At 48.5% G+C, this 25,004-nt stretch overlaps 2 protein-coding genes and 2 non-coding genes across 4 annotated transcripts; 3 read left to right on the top strand and 1 right to left on the bottom strand.

The window, feature by feature from the left end:
• The first annotated feature begins 921 nt into the window (after positions 1-921).
• Positions 922-2,393, top strand: LOC139054379 (uncharacterized). The gene is made up of 2 exons (XM_070531295.1): positions 922-1,603; positions 2,389-2,393. The coding sequence occupies exons 1-2, from the start codon at positions 922-924 to the stop codon at positions 2,391-2,393; spliced, it is 687 nt and encodes a 228-aa protein (XP_070387396.1).
• Positions 2,394-4,506: 2,113 nt separating this feature from the next.
• LOC139059308 (uncharacterized) lies at positions 4,507-22,580 on the top strand. The gene is made up of 3 exons (XM_070537530.1): positions 4,507-4,777; positions 5,656-5,972; positions 21,348-22,580. The coding sequence occupies exons 1-3, from the start codon at positions 4,527-4,529 to the stop codon at positions 22,502-22,504; spliced, it is 1,725 nt and encodes a 574-aa protein (XP_070393631.1). The 5' UTR covers positions 4,507-4,526; the 3' UTR covers positions 22,505-22,580.
• On the bottom strand, positions 13,552-13,624 carry TRNAS-CGA (transfer RNA serine (anticodon CGA)). The gene has a single exon. It is a non-coding gene; the product is annotated as a tRNA-Ser (tRNA).
• TRNAS-CGA (transfer RNA serine (anticodon CGA)) lies at positions 13,822-13,894 on the top strand. The gene has a single exon. It is a non-coding gene; the product is annotated as a tRNA-Ser (tRNA).
• Positions 22,581-25,004: the final 2,424 nt, after the last annotated feature.

Here is a 25,004-nt window from a genome sequence, read left to right as displayed (position 1 = left end):
AGTGCTCCAGCAGCCGCGAAGCAACATGAAAGCGATACTCGAAGATTAAAGAAATGAAAAGAGAATTCATCAAAAGATGACTCAGTATCACTCTGCGTGCAGATAAGCTGCAACAGGGGGGGGGGGGGGTGTATTCTGTAAGAGTGCAACTTAGTGGACTGTCCATTTGCGCAGCTGCTGATTGGATGCAGCTGTAAGAGCGAGAAGCAGACGAGCGGCCCTAGCCAATCAGCAGCGGCAGAAATGTACAGTCCACAAGGTGGACACTTACAGAGTACCCCCCCCCCCCCCCCCCCCCAAACTCTCCGCCAACGTGCGCGGAGAGCCGGTTCACGCCACCAACGTGCTCACGGGACGTCCCACCCAGAAGAACTTTTATTTCCCTACGACCGCCCTCTTCCCACACCACGTGTGCCTTTGCCTATTATACAAATAGATTTACCGAATTGGACGAAAGCGCGACGGGGTCACTCTTAGCTGCTACCTGGATATGGAACCGCCTTAGCTACTACTGTACAGGCCTGTGCACGCGCCACCCCAATGCGCACTTCCCATCGGCACAATGAGGAAAATAAACAAGCTGACAAACCCCGTGACGTTTCCAGCCAGACAGGGATTTAAGCTAGCGAGACGCTGACCCTGTGGCGACCGTTGCAGACGCTCGACGTGGTGAAGCGCTTGTTTCCGAGCGCCAAGTGAGGGCGGCCAGTTTCCAGCTTCGGCGAGAGTTGCCCCCACTTGCGAGAAGCGGGGTACGCGCTTCCCCGCTTCTCGCAAGTGGGGGCAACTCTCGCCGAAGCGGGAAACTGGCCGCCCTCACTTCGCGCTCGGAAACAAGCGCTTCACCACATCGAGCGTCTGCAACGGTCGCCACAGGGTCAGCGTCTCGTGTGCCGCCTCCATACCCTCGAGGGCTCGGGCATGGGCCAGCGTGCCACCGAGTTCAGCACTCGCATCGCCTCTTTGCCTCAACTCCTCCCCCTGCCGCCTTCGCCGTACGCCTCCCCGCTCCTCGACGCAAACATCACCGTCCCGGGCGTCAAGAGCAAGCGACAAAAAGCACTGTGTGCCATGCAACAGGAGACGGCTGCATTGATCTTAGAACATTTACGCGACCGACTCCTAGTGTACACTGACGGATCCGTGTCCAGTGACGGTTCCGCCGCTGCCGCGTGCACGGCACCGGACATTTCTGCGTCTCGACAGTGCCGCCTTCGTTTTCCTGCCTCGTCGACAGTCGCCCAACTCGCGGCGATTGACCTCGCGGCTGACCTACTTCAGCAGTGCGGTGTCTCGTCTGCCGCGATACTGTCGGACTTGCGTGCGGCTCTGTGCATCCTGAGGAAGGACTGTGCCGGTCTTCCGCTTCTGCAGCGCGTGGGATCCAAACTGCGCCATCTCGTAAATCAGGGCTGCGATTTGGCATTGCAATGGGTCCCCGCGCACATCGGCCTGCCCGGGAACCAAGCGGCCGACGCCCTCGTGAAGCAAGCCCTTTCGACTTGCTTCCCCCTCGCCAGCTCTGTCACCCGTTTCGACGTGGCCAATACGGCGATACTGCGCATCCTCCGCGCGCAGCATCCGGATCCGCGCGTTGCTGCAGGTACGCCCCCTCGCCTACTGCCCCACGCGGGTCTCTCCCGCTGGGACCACTCGTTTCTCTTCGGCTGCGCATCGGCTGCTACAACACGGCCGCCAGAATGCACAGACTGCACGGAAGAGGCAGCCCCGCGTGCTTGGATTGCGGCGAGGAGGAGACGCTTGAGCACCTTCTGCTCCGCTGCCCGGCCTTCGATGTTGAGCGCACTGCGCTCTTTGCATCATACCGTCATGTGGGACTGCCCTGTGACTCGGAGGGAGCACTTCTCTTTCCGGCAGCCCACCCTTCCATTGTCAAGAAAGTGCTTCCTGCCCTACTTGACTTTTGTTCTGACACGCAGCTGAGAGCGCGGCTGTAAGCCCCGCATTGCTTCTTCAACCTTCTCGTTATTTTTTTTCCGCTCTCCTTTCCTTTTCTCCCTTATCTTTTTCTCCCCACTCCTCTTTCCCTGTGCAGTGCTGTTGAGGTGTCCTCCTCTGAGAGATAGTTACGGCACTGCACTTCTCTTTTCCTCTCCTTCAAAAATCACTACACATCAAGTTAGCGACGAAGATAATATTCCGAGCATACTGAAACATTTACTCCGCGTGCTTCTTTCTGATTTCTAAAAGCCAGCTGCTAAGTCAACTGTGCAGATGCATAGAGGCCGTTTATTTCCGCTCCCCATTAACAGATTTACACTTTCGGGTTTTAGCAGTATTATTAGCAATGCTACGTGATTGTGCAGCTAGCATTCCTCTATTATGTCGCCATCATCCCTCATTGCTTCTTACTCTCCTGTTGTGCAGAGTAGCACGCTGGATCACACTATAGCGCAGGCCAGCCTCCTTTGAATTTCCTTGAATGAAATCTTTGTCTGTATTGAAATCGCAGCTCGGTGAAGACCGCACAATATACACATACCCGCTTTTACGGTGGATCCGCAAGCGTAAGCTATAAGAATGCCAGAGCCTTCTGGTTGCTTGTGATATACAGATGTCCAGCTCCGGCTGCAATGGGGACGCACCACGTATTCTATGAGTATGTGGACCCCGGACTCCATCACTTCCCTCGAAAACCAAGCTCAGCATGCCCCCACCTGCCGCGTGGTTGACTCAGGCTACATTCACTGAGGAACAATGGTAGCTCATCATGCCGATACCTGACTGAGTACCAACGGTAGCTGACAAGGTACCTAGGCGATCACATCGACAATAGTACGAGCCGGCAGCGGGCTTTCGGAGTGAGGGGACTGATCACTGCTGACGTGTGCTAAAGTTTCCTACTTCACTTGTCGACGATGTTGTTTGAATCATATTGCATCCGGCTCTTACTTCTTTCAATTTTAGTAATCTCATTTCTTGAAAAGAAAAAAGCAAATACCTACTCGCGACGAGGATGATATGTGATTCAAGCAGGAGCTACATAACGGAGAGTAGAACACTTGAGGTCTTGCATACGGATGCAGGCAAGGCGTACTAAAGGTAGCCAAATAAGCGATTACGCGTTTATGAATCTTATTCTTGTCTTAGGATAGAGCTATAAAAAAGCACTGGTGAGTCACGAAAGGAAATCACTTTCTGCAAAAACATATTCGATGAGAATCTCTTTCACACGATGACGTTATGGGTGCGCCGAACGTTGTATGCTTGCCTGGTTGTCCCCTTGATAACAACAGGATCGTAACTGTGGTCAGGAGGGGTTAAGGCCTGCCGCGAAACGGCGCTGGTCGTCGGTAACCTTTGGCACGTGCAAGTAAAACATATTGGCGTATTGGCTGTGAGATTTCTGAGTGATGTTCCGATATTTATGTAATGGTTAAAAGACGAAAAGGTCATCCGCCAGAAAAAAAAAGAAAAAAGAAAGCTTGGCTCAGGCTCACGGCATCCTGGACTAGCGACGCCGCCCACCTCGGGCGATTTTACCGTCGGCTCATTTCTGCTAATAAAGTTTATTCCTTCTCCTCATTTTGGATACCTTAGCAAATGCGCTTCGTACATATCGTTTCCTGAAATTTATTATTCTGCACATGAAAAAGGTTGCGCCGTAGGTTCGGTCTGTTGTTTTCCATGTTATAGAAGTCAGCTTTTGGAAGCTTTCATCTTTGTTGTCCAAAGCTGTCAAGCCAGCTATTTATGCGCACGCAATTTTTGGTGCATTGCGGAGGAGCGTGAACTTAAATGCGTTGAATTACTTGGACACGCGACCGGCGCCCGTCGAAGGACCAAGAGGAAGGGAATGGCGTCAAGCTCGCACAGCTTGCCCTTGCCCCAGCCCTCGACGATAGTTGGAGGGTTCTTATTTTTATTTAAGAAGTTTGCCAAAAGGCTTTTGCATGGACCTGTCCACGATGAAAAATTTTGTATTCGTGCAGTGTGAACCTTCCTGCAAAGCATTTTATTTCGTAAGCAGCATAAAGAATTTGTACATGATATTCATGTGCCTGAACGTCTAAGCAGAGTGGAGAGGGAAGCTATCGGAGCGCTATGGACAGCGGGATGGAGCATCTCCATGTAGACTGCGGAGGACGGATGCTGTTGTTGTTCTGAGTGGCTGTGGCACGTACCCACGTTGGGGGATTGGCCATGAATCGGGTGGCTAAATTAGGTGCACAAGAAATAAGGGAGTTAACAATTTGAGCGTTCGAGCTTAAAAAGTAAAGTGCGCGGCGAGATCAGCCGGTAATGAACAGTGACCTCATGTTACGCTAACCTGTCGCCGGTTCGTCGCCCTTACCTGAGTAATATAAGTTGCACCCTCATTGAAATTTTATATATGGTTTAAATTTTTGATTTCGCTCGGTTGCTCTATAGACGTGTACGCATCTTTAGATCTTTTAGTCCCAGGCCCACCTCGTTCGTTCCAATTGCGCGCGCGCGCGCGGCGTCCGACGCTCTCGCAGTGGGCAAGTGGCATCGACCAGGAGAGAAGGACAGGAAGAAGAAGAATGCCCCGGTCAGCGAACCAGGTGCCGCTCAGGCACAGGCGGCCCAAGATATGCGCCGAAATGGACGCGGCTGCGGCGACGCGCGACTGGTCTCCCCTGGAGGTGTACTGGGACCCGCGCTACCAGAGCTACTTCTACGCGGGCGCCACGCCGGCCGCGTCCGGCCAGCAGACACCGCAGGTCACCGAGTTCGAGTTCGTGGGACTCGACCAGCGCGACCCCAGAGTTCGCCCCATCATCGCCATACCCGGGTACGTTGGCGGTACTTTCGGCACCGGGTTTCATGAAAAAAGAACTTGTCTACTCTTTGAAACACGCAAACAAGAAAGAGCGTAGATCGTCTGTACGCGCAGCGACGCCATCTTCTTCTTGATGATGCCAATAAGTATATTGCCAAACCAGTTTCTCTGAATTTCCTAACAGGTGTGTGTATGGTATACATTACGGGTGTCCCTTTTCTGACTGGAAACAGACGCGGCACGAGCATGTGCCCAGCTCTACCACCACCACACGGGCCTACCTTATTTCATTTGAGGGGCTCGTATAGCTTTTTTTATATACTTTTCTACAGTATTTCTAATGGCCATATGGTCCTTTGCAGGTCATGTGGTTCTGTTCGCTGCAGAGAGGCCGACGTACCCAGTAACTTTTCTTGCGTGAACCTTTGACTATGCCGAGCTCACGCAGGGCGTGAAGGTCCACATACTCAACATATAGTCAGCGTTTTATTCACTACTTAAGTGTCGATAAAGAATTACTATGTAGAAAACGGTAGATAACGATGAATGTTTAAAAGGGCGTTTAGAACGAGGGAACAGGTGGAGAAGGTAAAGAGGACGTATGCGCCATGTTTTATCCAACAAGTAAAGTGAGTGAAGGGGACGTCGGGGATGGCGCGCGTGCAGTGTCTTCGTACAGTGTTGCCTAAGTAACTTCGGTATTTCCGGCAAACGTTCAGTTGTAGTCGTGTCGTCTGTCCTGTCTCCCTTCTTGTTCCTCGTATGACGTGCCTTTTCAAACACGAAACGCTACCATCTCGCCCAGTTTGCTAGTATTATTGGCAAAGTTTACGCACGAACATCGCACGAATGTAAAAAAACAATGCGCGGTTCCCCCGGTGACTCACCAGCGGTGGCGGAAAGCCGAAGGGCCGCCGAATCTCGTGGTGCACGGCCAGCTCCGCGGTCGCCGACCCCGCCATCCCGGCGGCAGACGACACGCGGCGGCCCGGATCCTTCTGGACCATCTGGATCATGGCGGTGCTGGTCGTCATGCTGCTCCTCGTGTTCACCGTGTTCGTCACGTGGTTCTGGAAGTACCTCAAAAACCGCGACGCCGGCATCCGTGACAACGAGGCCACCGACAGCGCCATCCGGTGGCGTAACACCGCGAACGGCGCACCGCCAGGGACGGACGAAGAGGGCGCAGAAGAGCCGGGCGACGAAGGTGAGGGGGCGATCGTTATGGCGCCATGTTTTTAGGGCTAAGGAAATGTGAACTCGCTGCAGGAGTGCACCGATACCCGAGTTCGGCGCCTAAGTGCAGGCACCGCATGCACCCGACAGCAGCGACGTTTAGCCTCGTGCCAGATCAGACGAGGTTCGCAAAAGAGAGTTTCGCGACGACAGCTTCGAAATCAACGCTGCAGTCTGCACGTTGACGTGTAAACAAGCTGGCTGCATGCTGGAAAAAGTGCTCGGAAACTCGACGCGAAGTTCGCTTTCGCAGAAGAAAACTTAGTCGCCCTTTGTGGTGAAAGTGAGCGACGTTTTCTTTTCCGCATGTTTTCAGACGGAAACGTTTTAATACACCGGCATAATATTTGCTTTGCGTAGCTTTTCTTTTCGATTCGAGGTACCGTCAGGATGCAGAGACGAGTTACAAATCATTTATTCCTTTCATTCAGTCATTTACTCGGCCTCGAACCTGTTTTGTTATCAGTCAAAGCAGACTGCTTTCAGTGATGTCAAGAATTGGAAAGCACCCTATATACCTGCTGACCCTCCCGAATTTTGGTAATGTTTCCGAATTTGGGTTAATTTTATAATTTTCCGACGTTGAGTAAAATTTTACGAAAAATAATTTTTCTTTGCAAGTATGCTTCGTTTGTATAGGTCCCCGAACCCTCCGTTTGAATTCCTTCGACGCACGGGGAAATCATTCAAGTGGGGTACTTGACTCGAGCACGTTTATACAGACAAACTTGCGAAGGAGTCACGGCAACATTCACTAGTGATCTAAAATCTGTGCGCTGCATCTGGCTATTTGCTGCACAAAGTTTGTCGTTGCTTTGCGCTGCGTGGAAAGTTAAAGAATCCTTAATAAAGTGTGCAAGTATTTATGAAAAGACTTTTGCATGGGGCAAGGCCTAAAGAAAATGTATTTAATTCCCAGCTCCACTACCTCGGCAATTGACACCTTACGAATGTTAAAGCTCGCAGCTTGACAAGTATGAAACACTCATGTAGGCCTCAGTGATGACGAGATGTGAACGTAGTGGCAAATACGAGAACGTTGCTTATATTCAAAAGGAGTTCGTATAGATATACGTTCACCCCTGCCGGTGCCGCCAGGACGAATTTCTTGGAATAGCGGCGTCTCTCTGGTAACTGTATTCTCGAGCACGCAGGCGCGTGTGCGGTTCTTTATTGAGGGCGAAGCTTGCGCCTAATTCTGAGTTTCTCATCGATTATAGCTCGGACATACGATGAAGAAGAAATTGATTATTTGGTGCCGCTGCTGTGGCCTTCTTCACGGGAGGCGCTATACTGTGGCGCATAATTTCTTGCTGACTGTCGCATTGAACGCAATGAAACTGCTTTCCAGATTTTATCCTTCCTTTGCGGTGAATATTTCGAATCGAAAAAAAAAAATGTTCACGATTGAGTAGGCGCCGTGCAAGGTAAAAAATAAGACGGTACTGCTGACCTTTTTGCCCCGAGTAGCTAATTTGGACCAAGATTTTAAAAATACCCAAGAACACTAGAGACATCGTAGTCGTAGTAGCCGTAGTCGTATACGTACTTTCGGCCAGTATTTTTTTCATCATGAAGTATTACTTATTTAATTACTTTTAATTAGTGAACTCTTAATTACTGCTTGAATCGCAAACATATCAATTACAAAGTTTTTGGGCACCTAAAATAACCTCCGAATCAAGTATTTGTTTAGTTCTCAGCTTTGCCTCGTAGGTTTTACCGAGAAAAAACAAAGGCGCGCGAGACATCCAAAACACGAAATAGATACGCTCTCGCGCGCCGCTACTCAAGCGTTCCCAAACGTCTAGCCACGGATGCACGGCTTTACTAGCGGCCGAAGCTCCATACAGCGCTTCACGCTATATGTGATGGTCGCGGCATCAAGAGAACACGCCGCTGACGCATTGATAAGCGTAGCGGAGCCTTGCACGATGCGGCGATAAGAGAATGCAGCCGCGTATCTTTTAATGGTTGCTTGTAGGCGCTTGAGTAGCGGCGTGCGAGTGCGCATCTATTTCGTATTTCGCGTATTTCGCGGGCTTTTGTTTTTTCCTGGAAAAAACAACCAGATATATGTTGTAAGCATTTATGCGCACTTTATCTTCATCTGTACAAAGTCATCATCAATCATCTCGGCTCGTGTTCGTTTTTGCATCGGCGCCATTTTTTCCTTCTTGGAATAAAGTGTCGTCTCGATCGTGGTATTTAAAGTGGTGGAGGCGCCTTAAGATCCCTTCGACCTCAATCCACTTCAAGATCTCTCCTGGAGCTACGTTCGGGACGCCGTTTACGCCAAAAGGCCGCCATGTCGCAAGACCAGACCGCAGCGTCCACCATCTCGGTTCCAGTGCCAGCCACCCCCGCTCCCAGCCCTGCCAACAACCGGTATCGCGATCCTGAAATCTTCTCTGGCTTGCCTGGTGAGGACGTTGAAGACTGGCTCGACGACTACGATCGTGTCAGCGAATACAACAACTGGAACGAGACTTCGAGGTTAAACAACGTACCATTTTACGTCACTCAAGTAGCCAAGACATGGTTCCTGAATCACGAGAGAGACTTCCTTGATTGGTCCTCTTTCAGGGAGCAGCTACGGTGGATTTTTGGCACACCCACGGTTCGTTCGGAAGTTGCGAAAAGGAGGCTGTCTGAGCGCGTCCAGCATTATGGCGACTCATGTACCTCGTACATTGAGGATATCCTCGCGCTTTGCCGCCGTGTCGACAGTGCCATGCCAGAACCTGACCGCGTGCGACACCTTCTTTTTTATATTAAATTCGGCTTTCTCTTCACACCTGCGATACACTAGTGGTGCAGGTCGAGGCATCTCTCCTTTGTGCCTCTCTCACGGGTATAGGGCCTACTGCCTTCAATACACTCGCCGCTCAAAACCCTTCGACGGTGTCGGACGTCGTCTCCGTCTGTCAGCGCCTCGACGCCCTGCAATCGATCCGCTTGCAACCGGACTTTTCCAACAACCTCCTGGCTAACAGTAGTGAGCTCCGGTTTATCATTAGAGCCATAATTCGCGAGGAATTGCAAGCGCGTGGCTCACCCCCTTGCAGCAGCGCTGACGTCCAACTTGCTTCTACTGACCTGCGCGGCACTATTAAGGAGGAATTGGACCCCCCTGCAGAATGCCCACCATACCAACGCTTCTCCTTGCCCACAACCGACTTCTTACGCCCAGGTTGCTGCAATGCCAGCCGCGTCGTCTCCAATCACACCACCTGCGTCTGCTCACGATCCTGGTAACTTTAGTCGCCCGAGCTCCGAACCAGCTTCACTACTCTGCCTGGCGTTCGTCGCGGCCTATCTGCTATTACTGCGGCTTTCGAGGACATATCTCCCGGTTTTGCCGACGCCGCCAGCAAGACGAACGTCGTGGTTACGCTGCCTTTGAACGCGATGAGCCACCTCCTCGCGTTTACCGCACTTATGAAGATAATCCTCCCGTTCGCCGATCTCCATCTCCGGCCGACTTCTCCAACACCGCACTAAACACACGTGCCTCGAGACGCCGCTCCCCATCGCCGCTCCGACGTTCTGTTTCGCCACTTCGGCCTATCTTCCAACTCCACGTCCACCCACCGGAAAACTAACTAGTGCAGTTTTTGGAGAAAAAACTGCATCGCCGCGAAGTGCTCCAAGTCCTCCTGAACGTCCTTCGAACATGTTACTGGTGCCTGTGGAGGGTGTGCGTTTGTTAGCTCTGATTGACACGGGAGCTACTATATCTGTTATGCGTGCGGACCTGTGATCTCGTCTCCGGAAAGTGAACCCGCCTTATATTGGTTAATCCCTGAGTGGGGCTAATGGAGCAATCATACGACCGTCAGCCCAAGTACAGCACGCGTCTTCATTGATAGTATCCGTCATCAAATTAGGTTCGCGATTTTATTCCCTTGCGCTCACGAAATAATTATAGGTTGGGGCTTCCTCTCGTCAGCGTCCGCTTTAATTTCTTTCCATCAACGTGCAGTCCATATGATCGAAGCAAATCATCGCAGCGGGAGTGCCGAGGAGCCACGACTGCGTTTTCTCACTGCTGCCGATTCTGTACTGCCTCCCGGCCACGAGCAAATCATAAGTCTCGCTTCTACGGACATCACCAATGGCGACGTGATCATCACTCCTTACGGCCGCTGTCTTGCCCGTGGGATTGTCTTCGCTTCCTGCCTGGTGCGGTTCAAAGAAAGCTCTGCATTAATCATCGCTTTAAACGCGACCACTGAGACAATCCTCCGAGCTCAAGGCTTCGCAGTGACCTGTTGTGTGGATACCCAACCAGTCTCCCTGCTTCCTCTTGCCGCCTCGCAAGCTCTTCCTCAACAGGGCAAATTTGCTTCATCTGCCCTTGCTTCCGTGATAAGGCCTGACCTTATTGCTGCTCAGAGTGAAGCGTTGCTAAAATTGTTCATGAAGCATCAGGCCTCCTTTGATATGGATACTTCGTCACTCGGACAGACTTCCGTTGCCTTCCATCGTATCGACACCGATGACCAGACTATTGTACGCCGTCGTCCCTACCGAGCCTCTTTGGCCAAACGCAAGATTATCGAGGAGAACGTCGCCGATATGCTGAAATGAAACATCATACGTCCCTCCGCCAGTTCTTGGTCATCACCCGTCGTTTTATTGTAGAAGACGGATGGATCGGTACAATTTTGTGTTGACTACCGTGCGCTAAACAAGATCACCCGTAAGGATGTATATCCGATGCCCCGTATCGATGACGCCCTTGATTCTTTGCAAGGCGCGCAATACTTTTCCAGCCTTGATCTTCGCTCCGGATACTGGCAAATTCCAAAGCACGAAGCAGACAAAGAAAAGACTGGCTTTTCTACTTCGGATGGTCTTTACGAGTTTAACGTAATGCCTTTCAGTCTATGCAATGCTCCCGCCACATTTGAAAGAATGATCGACACTGCTCTTCGCGGCCTCAAGTGGAAAATTTGTCTGTGTTACCTGGACGACATCGTCGTGTTTTCCTCGACTTTCACAAACCATCTACAACGCTTAGATGAAAAGAGCACATGCGTTTCTAATGCCGGACTTCAACTAAACACGAGAAAGTCATTTCGCTAGCACAACGATTAAAGCCCTGGATCATCTCGTTAGCAAAGACGACATCCAGCCAGATCCGGACAAAATTTCCGCAGTGCTCAACTTTCCACGCCCACTTCGTGCAAAAGAACTGCGCAGCTTCATTGGACTCGCCTCATACTTTCGACGTTCTATCCGGAACTTCGCCAGCATTGCCTCGCCCCTCCACAAGCTCCTTGCTAGTTCCAGTTCCTTCGATTGGAACGATCAGTGTGAAGCCGCGTTCCAAGAACTCAAGCGCTCACTAACATCTCCACCTGTTCTTTGTCATTTTGATGACAAGGCGCCCACATTACTGCATACTGACGCCAGTGGTGAAGGGATTGGTGCCATACTGCTGCAGCGTGACCACGAATTTTGCGAAAAGGTTGTTGCATATGCAAGCCGCGTTCTCACTTCCGCGGAAAAGTACTCGATAACCGAACAAGAGTGCTTGGCTGTTGTCTGGTCCATTCAGAAATTTCGTCCAAATTTCCACGGTCGACATTTCACAGTTGTGACCGACCACCATGCCCTATGTTGGTTGTCGACAATCAAAAACCTGTCTGGACGCCTTGGCCGCTCGAAATTCCGATTACAAGCTTATGATTTCGATGTCATATACAAGTCCCGAAGGAAGCACCAAGGTGCCGATGCTCTTTCACGATGCCCATTACCACCATCATGGGAGCACATCACATCACCTTGTGAAATTGGCCGCACGGAGGACGCATTGTCTATTACACCGATTTCTTCCTCAACTCCATCAAACCGCCCTTCAGGGCTTTCCACTCACCAGCGCGCCGATTCTTATTGCCGTGGTATCATCAATCGCCGTAGCGGTGTTTCATCTCCACCCAATGCGACGCTACGGAAACAGCTCAAACTGTTCAAGTTCGAAGACGACGTGCTCTACCGGTACATTTTTCACCCGGAAGGCCATCGATGGGTTCCTGTTCTATCGGGCTTTCTTCGCGCTGCAGTTCTGCAGGCCTCACACGATGACCCTATATGTATACGTCAGGCCACTTGGGCTACCACAAAACACACGAGCGCATACGCAGCCGATTCTTTTGGCCAGATCTTTCCACGAGCATAGCTAGATATGTTGCCTCGTGCATGCTTTGCCAACGCCGTAAGGGACCTATTACTGCTCCGGTCGGGACGCTACAACCACTTCCTTGTCCAGCAGAACCCTTCTCTGTCGTCGGCATTGACCTTTTTGGGCCACTCCCACCTTCTCAAGACTGCAACAGGTGGATCGTCACTGCTGTTGGCCGCTTGACCCGGTACGCTGAAACAGCCTCAATGCGTTCATGAGCTGCCTCAGAAGTAGCGGCCTTCTTCTTGCAGGTTATCTACTTACGTGACGGGCGCCTCACGTTCTTTTAGGCGACCGAGGCAAGACATTTATTTCAAGCACTCTTAATCAAGTTCTGCAAGCGTCCAACACCGGGCACGAGACAACGTCTAGCTACCACCCTCAAACCAACGGCCTAACAGAGCGATTTCATCGCACGCTGTGCGACATGCTATCCATGTATATTCAACCTGACCATCGCAACTGGGATGCGATTCTCCCATTTGTAACATTTACATACAACATGTCTGTTCAATGGACCACCGGATACTCTCCGTTTTTGTTAGTATACGTCACCTCATCACTCGACGTTCCTTTCTTCTCTGGCCCCGTCAACGCTACACCATTAATTTGCGACCAGCTTGTGTCTCGTCTTGCCCAATGTCATCGTCGCGCCCGTGTGAACACTGAAGCCAGCCAAGACGATCGCACACATCGGTACGATGCTTCTCACCGCGTCGTTTCCTACCGCCCTGGGGACGATGTGCTCCTATGGACACCTGCACGAACAGCCGGTTTATGTGAGAAGCTTGAGTCTCGATAAATTGGCCCCTACAAAGTTATAGAGCAGGCGTCGCCGGTGAACTATCGCGTTACACCCGTTGATGCTCCAACTGACCGACGCTGACGCGGAACAGAGATCGTGACCGTTTCCCGCCTGGAGCCCTATTATCTCCGTTCCACTATCTAATGTGCGGCCACGCTGGCCGCTTCCGTCCACGGGGGAAATTAGTGTAAGCATTTATCCAGACTCTATCTTCATCTGTACAAAGTCATCATCAATCATCTCGGCTCGTGTTCGTGTGTGCATCGGCGCCATTTTACTTTGGAATAAAGCTACGTCTCGACCGTGGTATATTTCACAATATATATATATATATATATATATATATATATATATATATATATATATATATATATATATATATATATATATATATATATATATATATATATATATATATATATATATATATATTCATATCATAAGAAGCCAACAAACATTAACACAAAGGACAACATAGGGGAAATTACTTGTGCTTAATAAATGAAATAAAGAAAGGAAGAATTAATGGAAATTAAAGTGGATGAAAAAACAACTTGCCGCAGGTGGGAACCGAACCCACAGCCTTCGCATTTCGCGTGCGATGCTCTACCAATTGAGCTACCGCGGCGCTGTTTTCCCATCCACTTTCTCGGGTATTTATGTGTCTTAGTATGTGTCACGTTTATGTGTCACGTTCGCGTGACGCCCGCGGCAAAAAGGACGTTCCACGTCCGCCGCCAAGGTCTGTGTGTGGTGGCGCTGGCTAACACTCCCAGGGTTCTACTAGGACACATAAATACCCGAGAAAGTGGATGGGAAAACAGCGCCGCGGTAGCTCAATTGGTAGAGCATCGCACGCGAAATGCGAAGGCTGTGGGTTCGGTTCCCACCTGCGGCAAGTTGTTTTTTCATCCACTTTAATTTCCATTAATTCTTCCTTTCTTTATTTCATTTATTAAGCACAAGTAATTTCCCCTATGTTGTCCTTTGTGTTAATGTTTGTTGGCTTCTTATGATATGAATAATAAAATCGGGACCCTCGGTTAACCCCCTTCCTTCTCGTTTATATATATATATATATATATATATATATATATAGTAAGAAAACAACACACAAAGACACCAAGGATAGCATAGGGGAAATTACTTATACTTGCTAATTCAATTCAGGAAATGATAAATCACTGAGAATGAAAGTGGACGAAAAAGCAAATTGCTGCAGGCGGGAATTGGCCGCACGCATTCGCATTACGCGGGATCGTTCACGTGCAGCAAGTTTTTCTTTTTGTCCACTTTCATTGCCGTTATATATGCAATTTCTCTAGTTCAGTTTGTAAGTACGAGTAATTTATCCCATGTTATCCTTGCTGTCTTTGTTTGTTGGCTTCTCATGACAATATTAATAAAAATCGGGCCCCTTTTATTCTCGTTCATTACATAACGAGGGTCTTGAACCCGGCAACATTGAGAAAACATGAAGTACATTGAAGGGCCCCTCACCACACTGTAAAATAATTATACCCTCAAAAGTGAAAAAAGGGTGTAAATGTGTCTATAACTCACACCCTTAGGGTATCCGTTACATAGATAACATCCTAAGGGGGTGAGTTATAGACACATTTACACCCCTTTTTACTTTTAAGGGTGTAAATTATGTTACAGTGCAGGTCTGGCCATTTTGAGTTGACAAGTTGTGTGCACACAACGCGCGCTGACGATCGTGTCTGCTAAGTATTACATCGCTCTGCGCCGCGTAAAGAGCTGCAATTTTAAACCCAACGCTGATTTCTCTTGTCCTCGCGGCTGCAGCGCTCGAAGCCGGAGGACGACGTACACGCGCTAGTGCGCCTACGTACCCATACTCGCACTGTGACGTCACTCGTGGTGACACGTGACTTCGAGAATTATTCAAGCCAGCATCTGTTATTTGTGTGATACGTTGCTTGAATAGACGAATTAAAGCTTAGGGAAATAATAAAGCACAGAAACCGAACGTCTGCATGTTTTTTGTTGTACTTTGAACCGCAACAAGAGAGATGTCGTTCCGTTTCGTCTGCTTGTCCACACCGGCGTGCAGTCGCGCGCGCGGACACCGAAACTATGTCATTTTATACCGTGTTCCAGCGGCGGGATAATGCTCTGTGATCCACTTGTGCCTGCCTCAGTATTCGTGTAGCACTGACTTATAGCGCTAGTCAGGTGTCCTCGTGCACGGCGCGCAAAATCGTGTGCTGCATGAAACGAGACAAACGCAACAGCTCGCGTGGGCGCTGTCAGCGGAAGTGCACCGCGCCGCAAGAAGGTGAGGAGAAAAAAAATCAACGTGTGGCCAATGACGTATGCGTCACGCGATCCTCTAGGTCCGGTATGGGAGAACGCAGGGAAGGAATTTCGCTTGCGGAGCCTAGACGGGGCGAGTGGAGAGAGTGTATCGCTTGGCAGTGGAGCTCGCCTCCTGAAATCATGGGTTCGCGGCACTGGAATATTTCTATCTCGGCTATTAATGAGCCGATTTGAAAAATTCTTGCGGCAGAAAGCTTCCTAGAGGACACATAACTTCCAGCGTATAACCGAAATTTCCTGTGGGGCCTGGTGAGGGGCCCTTTAATAGTGCATAGACTTCTCCGATGCGTGAGACAGACAGCCGAGATCGTGAACTGTTTGATGTACCTCCCTCCAGGCGCGACTAGTGAATTCGCGTTAAGCGCTGAATATTTTCTTATTTTCTAATTTTTTTTTCCACACAACTTTTAAGTGCTGTTCAATTCCGCCGAAAATATATTGTATATCTAGCCGATTTCATGGCCGCTTGCGTCCGGGAGACTCCTAAACCACGATGTTGGAACCATTGAGAAATACTATGCCGTGTCACCTGCCGCGATAATCAAAACCCTTATACCGCGGATAATTCAAGCATGTTTTCAGGCTTTTCAGATATACTAAATGGGCCTAAACTGACTCTACCGACATGGCTCGCACTGACTTTCTAATGAAAGCCCTCCCCCCCCCCCCCTCAAAAAAAAAAGTTGCAGCGCTAAAGGTAGAGAAAAGTGATGAAGGCTTGCAGTAGCACGCAAATAACAAGAAATAAATACCGTAACGCGCCAACAGTTGCAAAGTTCATTCACAGATTTCCTTAAAAAAAGTAGTTTGCGTCCTGTTATTTCTTCTACATTTGCACTTATATTCTTTCATTCATCCGTGATAGATGTGTTTTCCTGAAGGCGATGGCGAAGTTTTTAGACATGTAGGGCCCTCTGGGCTGTACTTGTCTGCAATAAAGTAGCCCCGCCGCCTATGGGATTATCTGACTGAGCTATGTCGAATGCTCAGTTACCATAGTCGGAAGTTCGAATCCTTCTATAAGGTTTTTTTTTTTAATTTGACGATGGTGAGCTTGAAGTTCACCTCCTCCAGTGCACTACATCTGCAGGCTTGGAGTGACGCCTGACACCGGAAAAAGAGAGCGCGTGGGGCTATAGTAATCCACGTGCAACCAAATTAGGAATGCCCACTAAGCTTCAACAAAGACACTCTCTCACCAGAACAGGAACTGGCCTCCATGGTGCAGGATTCCGCCACTCCCTCCCAATTGACTCACTAAATTACCCAATAGCCCTCAGTCCTCAGCAGCTGCGGAGCGCCTGACAAATACGGTGGTCAGAACTGTAACGCAGCAGAGGGTGCTAAGAATCTCTGTGTCCGGACAGGCCGCCAGTAGAAACTGACCCTTGCAACGTTTAACAACCGAACCCTCTCGAGTGAGGCTAGCTTAGCAGGACTCTTTGAGGAACTATCAGACATTGTTTGGGATATCATCGGCCTTAGTGAGATTAGAAGAACTGATAAAGCTTATACTTTCTGAATAACGGACATGTCCTCTGCTATAGAGGTCTCCCAGAGACGAATCAATACGGGGTCAATCCGGGGTCAATACGGGAATCAATTCATAAGGACATAGCGGGCAACATTGACGAATTCTACAGCAATAATGAGAGGGTAGCTGTATTCGTAATCCAACTTAATAAGAGGTATAGATTAAAGGTAGTACAAGCCTACGCTCCAACATCCAGTCACGATGATGAGGAAGTGTATCAGTTTTATGAAGATGTTGAATTAGCGATGAGAGAAGTGCAAACTCAGTATACTGTAGTAATGGGCGACTTCAATGCAAAAGTGGGGAAAAAGAAGCCTGGTGAACAAGCAATTGCCAACTACGGTGTCGATTCTAGGAACGCTAGAGGAGAGATGCTGGTAGAATTCGCCGAAAGGAATAAGCTGAGAATAATGAACACCTTTTTCAAGAAGCGTAGCAACAGAAAGTGGACCTGGAAAAGCCCTAATCGTGAAACAAGAAATGAAATTGACTTCATACTTTCTGCTGATCCCAGCATAGTGCAGGATGTAGAAGTGATCGGTAGGGTATAGTACAGTGATCATAGTTTAGTGAGGGCTAAGCTTCACCTCAATTTGAAGACAGAGCAAAATTGGTCAAGAAGAAACAGGCCAACCTAGAGGCAGTAAGGGCAAAAGCAGACAAATTCAGGCTGGTACTTGCAAACAAATATGCAGCCTTAGAACAGAGAGATGATGATGATGATGACATAGAGGTAATGAATGAAGCCGCAAATGAGCTTGGCTTCAGAGGCAGCAATTGAAGTGGGAGGCAAGGCACCAAGGCAACCAGTAGGCAATCTCTCCCATGTAACAAAGGACCTAATAAAGAAACAACAAAGAATGAAAGTGTCGAACTGAAGAGATATGATAAGTTTCGCGGAACTGTCAAAACTGAACAAGAAGGTCAAAATAAGTGATACACGAAACTATAACGTAAGAAACACTGAAGAAGCCGTAAAAAATGGACGCAGCCTGAAATCAGTGAGAAAGAAACTTGGCATAGGACAAACCAACACACATGCACTGAAAGATAAGCAGGGTAATATCATCAGCAATCTCGAAGATATAGTAAAAGGAGCGGAAGAATTCTATGCTGACCTGTAAAATACCCAGAGGAGTCAGGATACCTCCATTAGAAACAGTAATGAACAGGATACAGAAACCCCTTTTATAACTAGCGATGAGGTCAGTAGGGCCTTGCAGGACATGAAACGAGGAAGAGCGGCAGGAGAAGATGGAATAACAGTCGATTTAATCAAAGATGGAAGAGACATAGTGCTTGGAAAACTGGCGGCTCTTTATACGAAGTTTCTATCGACTGCAATGGTCCCAGAAAACTGTAAGGACGCAAACCTTATACTAATCCCCCAAAAGGGGGACGTTAAATAATAGAAAAGTTATATGCCCATTAGCTTATTTTCAGTATTCTATAAAGTATTTACTAAAATTATCTCCAATAGTATAAGGGCAACACTGGGCTTTAGTCAACCAAGGGAACAGGCTGGCCTCAGGAAGGAATATTCTACAATGGATCACATCCATGCCATTAATCAGGTTATTGATAAATCCCCAGAGTACAATCAGCCTCTCTATATGGCTTCCATAGATTAAGAAACGGCATTTGATTCAGTAGAGATACCAGCAGTCATAGAGGCATAGAGGCATAGAGGTACTCCTTCATTAAGGAGTACCGAACGCTTACGTAAATACATTGGAAAATATCTACAGAGGTTCTACAGCTACCTCAATTGTACACAAGAAAAGCAGGCAGACACTTATAAAGAAAGTGGTCCGACAGGGAGACACAATCTCTCCAATGCTATTCGCTGCGTGCTTGGAAGTATTCAAGCTATTAAACTGGGAAGGCTTAGGAGTAAGGATCGACGGCGGTTATCTCAGCAACCTTCGGTTTGCCGATGACATTGTTCTATTCAGCAACAACGCGGACGAGTTACAAGAAATGATTGAGGACCTTAACAGAGAGAGTGTAAGAGTGGGGTTGAATATTAATATGCAGAAGATGAAGATAATGATGAATAGCCGGGCAAAGGAACAAGAGTTCAAGATCGCCAGTCAGCCTCTAGAGTCTGTGAAGGAGTACGTTTACCTACGTCAATTAATCACAGGGAGCCCTGATTGGGAGAGGGAAATTCAAAGGAGAATAAAAATGGGTTGGATTGCACACGGCAGATATTGTCAGCTCCTGACTGGAAGCTCACCATTATCATTGAGAAGGAAGATGTACAATCAGTGCATTTTACAAGTGCTGACATATGGGGCAGAGACTTGGAGACTGGCAGAGAAGTTTGAGAACAAGTTAAGGACAGCGCATAGAGCGATGGAACGAAGCTTGCTTGGCATAACGTTAAGAGACAGAAAGAGAGCTGTTTAGATCAGAGAGCAAACGGGTATAGACGATATTCTAATTGATATTAAGAGAAAAAAATTGAGCGGGGGAGGTCATGTAATGCGCCGGTTAGATAACCGTTGGACCATTAGGTTTACGGAATGTGAATACAAAGAGAAGGGAAACGCAATCGACGACGGCAGTAGAGTACGGGGAGCGAGGAAATGAACAAATTCGCTGGCGCTAGTTGGAATCGGTTGGTGAAGGACAGGGGTAATTGGAGATCGCAGGGAGATGCCTTCGTCCTGCAGTGTACATAAAACAGGCTGCTGCTGCTGCTGATGATGATGACAATATTTGTAGCAGGAATATTAATTCCGGTATATTTGGGTGATACACTTGTACAGACTAGTGAAAAACAGCAGGCAACTCTTACGGACAAGTAAGAGCAGCTTTAAACGCAATATCACTAATTGTCAATAAAAGGACTCCCCGAATACCGGAGCCCGGTTGCAAACAATATTTCTAAGAATCAGTGGCTGCTGAATGATTAGCATACCAACAAATTTTTGTTGAAGAGAATTCAGGCGTTGTACAAAAAGGACAGAAAAAGGAAAGAAAAAGCTTTTGAAGCAGTTCTGTGCCGTAGACACGTGTAAAATGGCGCATTTCGAAAACAACATTACAGGTTGCAGAGTAAAAGCTCGAACTGCTACATAACTAGATGACAAGACACACTAAATTACCGACTACAAGGGATATCATAAAAAGCTGACAAACAAAGACACCGAGGACAGCATAGGGGAAGTTACATGTACTTATTGATCGAATTAAAGAAGTAATAAATCAATGGAAAATGAAAGTGAATGAAAAACAACTGGCTCCAGGTGTGGCACGAAGCCATGTATTCGCATTACGCGTGCGAGGCTCTTACAAATGATGCTCCGTGGTGTCTGTTTGTTGGCTTCTCATTATGTGACTAATGAAAAACGGACCCTCGGTTTCCTTTCTTCTCGTTCGTTACATACCGAGGCCTTGCATCCGGAAGCATTGATGCCTTCAGGTAGCATGTGTCGTTTTATTAACCCGTTCTCTTCACCCAAAAAGATGCCTGCGCCAAAAGGGGATGTTCCACATCCGCCGTCAAGGTTATGGCTAACAACCCCAGGTTTAGTTCTAGTAGATAAACATTAGTACCCCAAAAAGTGGATGGGAAAACGGTGCCGTGGGAGCTCAATTGATAAGAGCATCGTACACGTAATGCGAAGATGTCGGTTTGTGCCCCGCCTGCGGCCAGTTTTTTTGATCCCCTTTCAGTTTTCAATAATTTATCATCTTTTAAATTCAATTAATAAGTATATCTAACTTCCCCTATGCTGCCCTTTCTGTCTGTTTTTCGGCCTCTTAAGATATGACTAATAAAAATAGGGCCCTCGGTTTCCTTGCGTATCGTAGACCACAAGGGAAACTCACGAGTTGTCGTGTAGATGGTTATGCATAAACCTTGAACAAAGCTTGCATGACCAGCTTTGTTGCTGCATTGTTTCGAAACATTTAGCCTTTGCTTCAATTTCGATAGCTTGAGATACCTTGCTTAACAGACAGGCCAGTAACGTTAGCGTAACAGTAGACCTACCTTTCGCTTACTGCAGTTTAACAGTAGGTTGTAGTGAAATATTGGGTTAATAGTGACATTCGAAAATATGAAATAGTAAATTTCAGAATACGAATAAGAAAAGTTCGCGTGTAACATACGATTCATATTCGAAACTGAGATTATTCGCCCGCCTCTATATATAATAAATTAGCAAGAAAAGTATGCAGTATGCAGTATGCGGAGAATTAGGCAAGAACTGATATTCGTAACTCCTGCCCGAGGAAAGCGCTCAGCGTAGGGAATTTTTACACCCGCAAAGTCTGGCTCAGTACGAAAAACTATGGCCCCGACTGTTACACCAACCGATGGTGAGTTAATGTGGTACTGGATATTTATGACGTCACTTACAGTCTCGGCTTTATCCATTTCAAATTGTCTCTCTCTGTTTTTTTTTAAATTTCTTGCGCACATTTATTTGCTCCAACATTCGCCACCAATTTTTGGTTCCAGGTGCGAGTCTTTTTCTTGACTTTCACACGACCGACCTGCACATTGCCGGAAAGCCATCGAAGGCAGCACGTCCCCGTCACGGCACCACGGAACTGACTCGCAGCATCTGCCTCTATACACACCGTGACGACGTGATCGACAGTTTTGAAATCACGGGCCAGAAATCAATGCCAGCGGGTAGCGAACACTGCGACCTGCTGATCCGGTGCTGCTACCTCCTCCATGGCGACATGACCCTGCGACCGGAGGCCTCCAGAACAGGCGTCACTAAATCAAAGTCGCGCAATCACGGCGAGGCGACCGGATGGCCTGACGTCGGCGAACGTCACTCTCCAACGACGCTGGTGGCAGTCCGCGAGCGGGACGCGGCCTTCCCGAGGCTCCTCGCAACAGGAGGTCAGCGGGCCAGGGCCGACTTCGCCCGCAACGCTCTGCTGCTGGCGCGGTCCGAGCGCTTTGCTGGCCTTCGACTGTGGTGGCCAGAGTCCCACGGAAGCAGCGTCGTCGCTCGAGGTTTCGTCCGGGCGGTGAGGCACCTCGCCGCTGAACTGCAGAAGGCAGGCTGCACTTTGGGATTCTTCCTGCCGTACGCAGCGGCGCATGCGCAGCCCGCGCGGTACGCGGCGAGGGTGCGCGTGCTCGAGGAGGTCCTGGGTGCCACGGCGTCGCTGCTGCTCTACCCGACCACGTCGGTGCTTGGCAACGTCAGCGAGTGGCCTTCGCCCTCCCGGATGATGGCCGCCAGCGAGAAGGCCTCCGGTTTCACCGAGACTCCGCCCGGTCGTTCGCTGTGCCACCTGCTTCCTCCGGTAGCGGCTGTGTCCGTCGTGCTCGCGAACGCCTCGGACTCGTGCGACGCGAACGCGATCCAGCGGGTCTTGCCGAAGGCGTCGTTTCTGAGTCACGAGCGACTCTCGAAGCTGTGTCGATCGTGGCACTCGGAGTGGAAGGTGTCGCGGCACCGGTACCACAGCTACGCCTGCGGCTTCGACCCGCGCGGCAGGAAGGGACTCGTGTTCCAGACTCCGCCGCAGCAATTGAGGCACCGCACGGCGCTTCTGGCCCGCACGCGGTCGAAGTGCTTCGGGTTCGTGGAAGGCAGGCCGGCTTTTCCGCGCGACTGCTACAAGTCCCCGCTATTGGTTTCAGAACGCTAGCACAGTGGGCCTGTAGCCGGTTTTGTTTTGTAGCTGAAAGTGATATATTTTTGTTGAAGAAGTTTTAATTTTGTCATGACGTTCATTTTCATTAGCTGCTGCCTGCAAAGACCACTGTGGCGGCAGGGACGAAAGCGATCAAGTTATAGTTGTGCACGATGCAATTCTGCGACAGTCAGTAAACGTTCGTATATCGATGTTTATTCATCACATTCTCGTTGTGAAGCACGAGAAGTGCAGGAATAAACTTTATTTGTAGAAATGAGGTGATCGTGGAATCTTCCGAGGTGGGTGGCGTACCCAATCCAGGAAGCATGAGAAAGTAAAAAAAAATCCTTCACAATTAACGAAGTACGAGAAATTTAGAAGGAAACTGCGAGACGTGAGGTAGTTAGTTTGACTAATTATTTTTATGCCATAGGGGTTTTAGAAGTGCCGAAATTGTAATGTCGGACTGCTGAACTACACTGTCATGCCAAGAGACAAGTGACCCATGGGTTTTTATGCAGCGCTGCCTTGAAGCCATGCGGGGTGCTTATTCTAATGGTTGAGAAATACAAAGGCGACGACTTTATAAGAAATAACTCATAGCCTATTCCGCCACTGAACGTTGCTCAGTATGGCCCTTGCGTGATTACCCGCCCGGTTATACATTTGATGCATTCATTTGACCTTATCGCACAGATGAGAACTCGTGCCGTGTTTCTTTTAAAAAATTTGAACCTAATAAAATGTGACCTGTGACATAAGTTTCCCAACTTGATTATGTTAAGCTTTTCGTATGCGTCGCCTCAGTGTCTTTGAGAGTCAATTTTAGGGAAATTTTCTACAGCTTATTGCAGCTCCAGATATGAAACCGGGCAAAACGGAACTCGCATCGTCTTAGTTGAGAGCCGGAGTCTAGTACCAGCTTAGAGATATCGGTCCCAACAATGTGCTATGAGTGACATACTCTGGCGTTCCACTTAATAGCTTCCCAAACGCCTCACTCGCACTCTTATGGACAAAAAGAAAAGTATTTGCAGTACCCACGCATTACTACAAATATTTTGCAGATGGCTTTCAAGAAACTGCTGTCTGCATGCCAGTCGGATATGGCACAGGGTTTATCCGGCCTAATATCTGGCTTCATTATTTCGAACGTCCCTAATGTTTCACCAGTTCTGTTTACGGACAACCGATGGCGGCACAACCAACAGCACGTTTCTGAGAAGAGGCACGGCTGTTTACACGATATGCGTTCATTCTGAATAAGTGAATAGGTCTATGTTCTTTGCAGTTGCCGAGACCTTGTTCGTAACACAGATTTCTGCGTTTGCCCGCTGTTTTACTATGCCAGAGAGAAGTCTTGTAGCATCAAGACTTACCATTACGGGATTGTCCGGAAATGCAGTAAAATCTGGGCACAATGCTGTCATCTTTCAGGTCTTCTTGGTAAGTGTCGAATCAATGAAGTTCGGTCTAAAGTCCAATATACTGACTGAAGCTTGTAACGTCAGAGTTGCATGGTTTCCTAGGCGAGATTTCTTGTTTTTGTGAATTTTAATTTGATATACAGTACTGCTGTGTTGAGGACGATGACGCAGACCTCTTTGTTTTCTTTGTCAGAAATTCTAGATACTTTTTTCTTGCCATTTGAAAGAAAATAATTAAAACGCGGATATTTCCTGCAAGTTCGAGCCCTAATATCTCAGCCTACACTGGCAGAGCATGTCGCACACCAGAAGGAATTTCTCATTGTACCCATAAGTAGCGCTATCTCAAGGTTGCGAGAGACGTCATAGTAGGCGCCATTTTGACTCTTGCTCTCCAGTTACGTTTCCCACTTCTCTTCCTCTTCACGTGGTAACCACGAAAAGGGGGTGGTTACCATGTGATCATTAGTTCATTAGTGATGGTGACGATCCTCATCATCATCCCTCTGATAATTGCAGCAGTGTAAAGACAATGAACTTTCTCCGATAAACTTCAGCATTTGTTCCTGGTAGCTGCGCGCTGTAGGTATCGCGACATCCGTATTGATGATGTGAGTGAGGTACTAGATTTTTCACGAAATCGACGCCGCACCGCAACCGTGCCGCGAAGCACTCTATGCAGGATACGTTTGAGTAAATTACGAAACCACAGCATCTGCCGCGTAGATATGTCACTTGTAAAGCTCTGTTTTGATGCCACCAAGGCAGCGTTGCAAAATCTCTAGAACATTGTTGCACGCCGATCGGCACATCCATAATATGGAAGAGTAGCGAGCTGTCATTCCATCGTTTCCCTTATACCAGCGACGCAAAGAAGAGGCAGCTATGCGCCCAGGTACTGCGAATGGCAAGCCCATAACACTGACGATGGTTGTATGCGCGCTGAATTTGAAACGAAATTACTACTTTTTGCGAAGGCAAGAGTGCAGCGGCCAGGCACATTCCATGCTGTTAAACTCAGGCAGGTAGCTCGGCAAGCCCGTATTTAAGAAACACGCATGAGCTCAAACGATGCAACGGCTACG

This window comes from Dermacentor albipictus, chromosome 1 (assembly GCF_038994185.2).
Source record: "Dermacentor albipictus isolate Rhodes 1998 colony chromosome 1, USDA_Dalb.pri_finalv2, whole genome shotgun sequence".
Classification (NCBI taxonomy): domain Eukaryota; kingdom Metazoa; phylum Arthropoda; class Arachnida; order Ixodida; family Ixodidae; genus Dermacentor; species Dermacentor albipictus.
The sequence above is the reverse complement of the archived record's forward strand: the minus strand, read 5'-3'. Positions and strand labels throughout refer to the sequence as shown.

Bases quoted from the DNA above. Each gene is read 5' to 3' on its own strand.
- LOC139054379 (XM_070531295.1), top strand. From the start codon at position 922: ATGGGCCAGCGTGCCACCGAGTTCAGCACTCGCATCGCCTCTTTGCCT.
- LOC139059308 (XM_070537530.1), top strand. From the start codon at position 4,527: ATGCCCCGGTCAGCGAACCAGGTGCCGCTCAGGCACAGGCGGCCCAAG. The intron at 4,778-5,655 runs GTACGTTGGCGG...GTGACTCACCAG, and splicing joins CCCATCATCGCCATACCCGG to CGGTGGCGGAAAGCCGAAGG. The intron at 5,973-21,347 runs GTGAGGGGGCGA...TTTTGGTTCCAG, and splicing joins AGAAGAGCCGGGCGACGAAG to GTGCGAGTCTTTTTCTTGAC.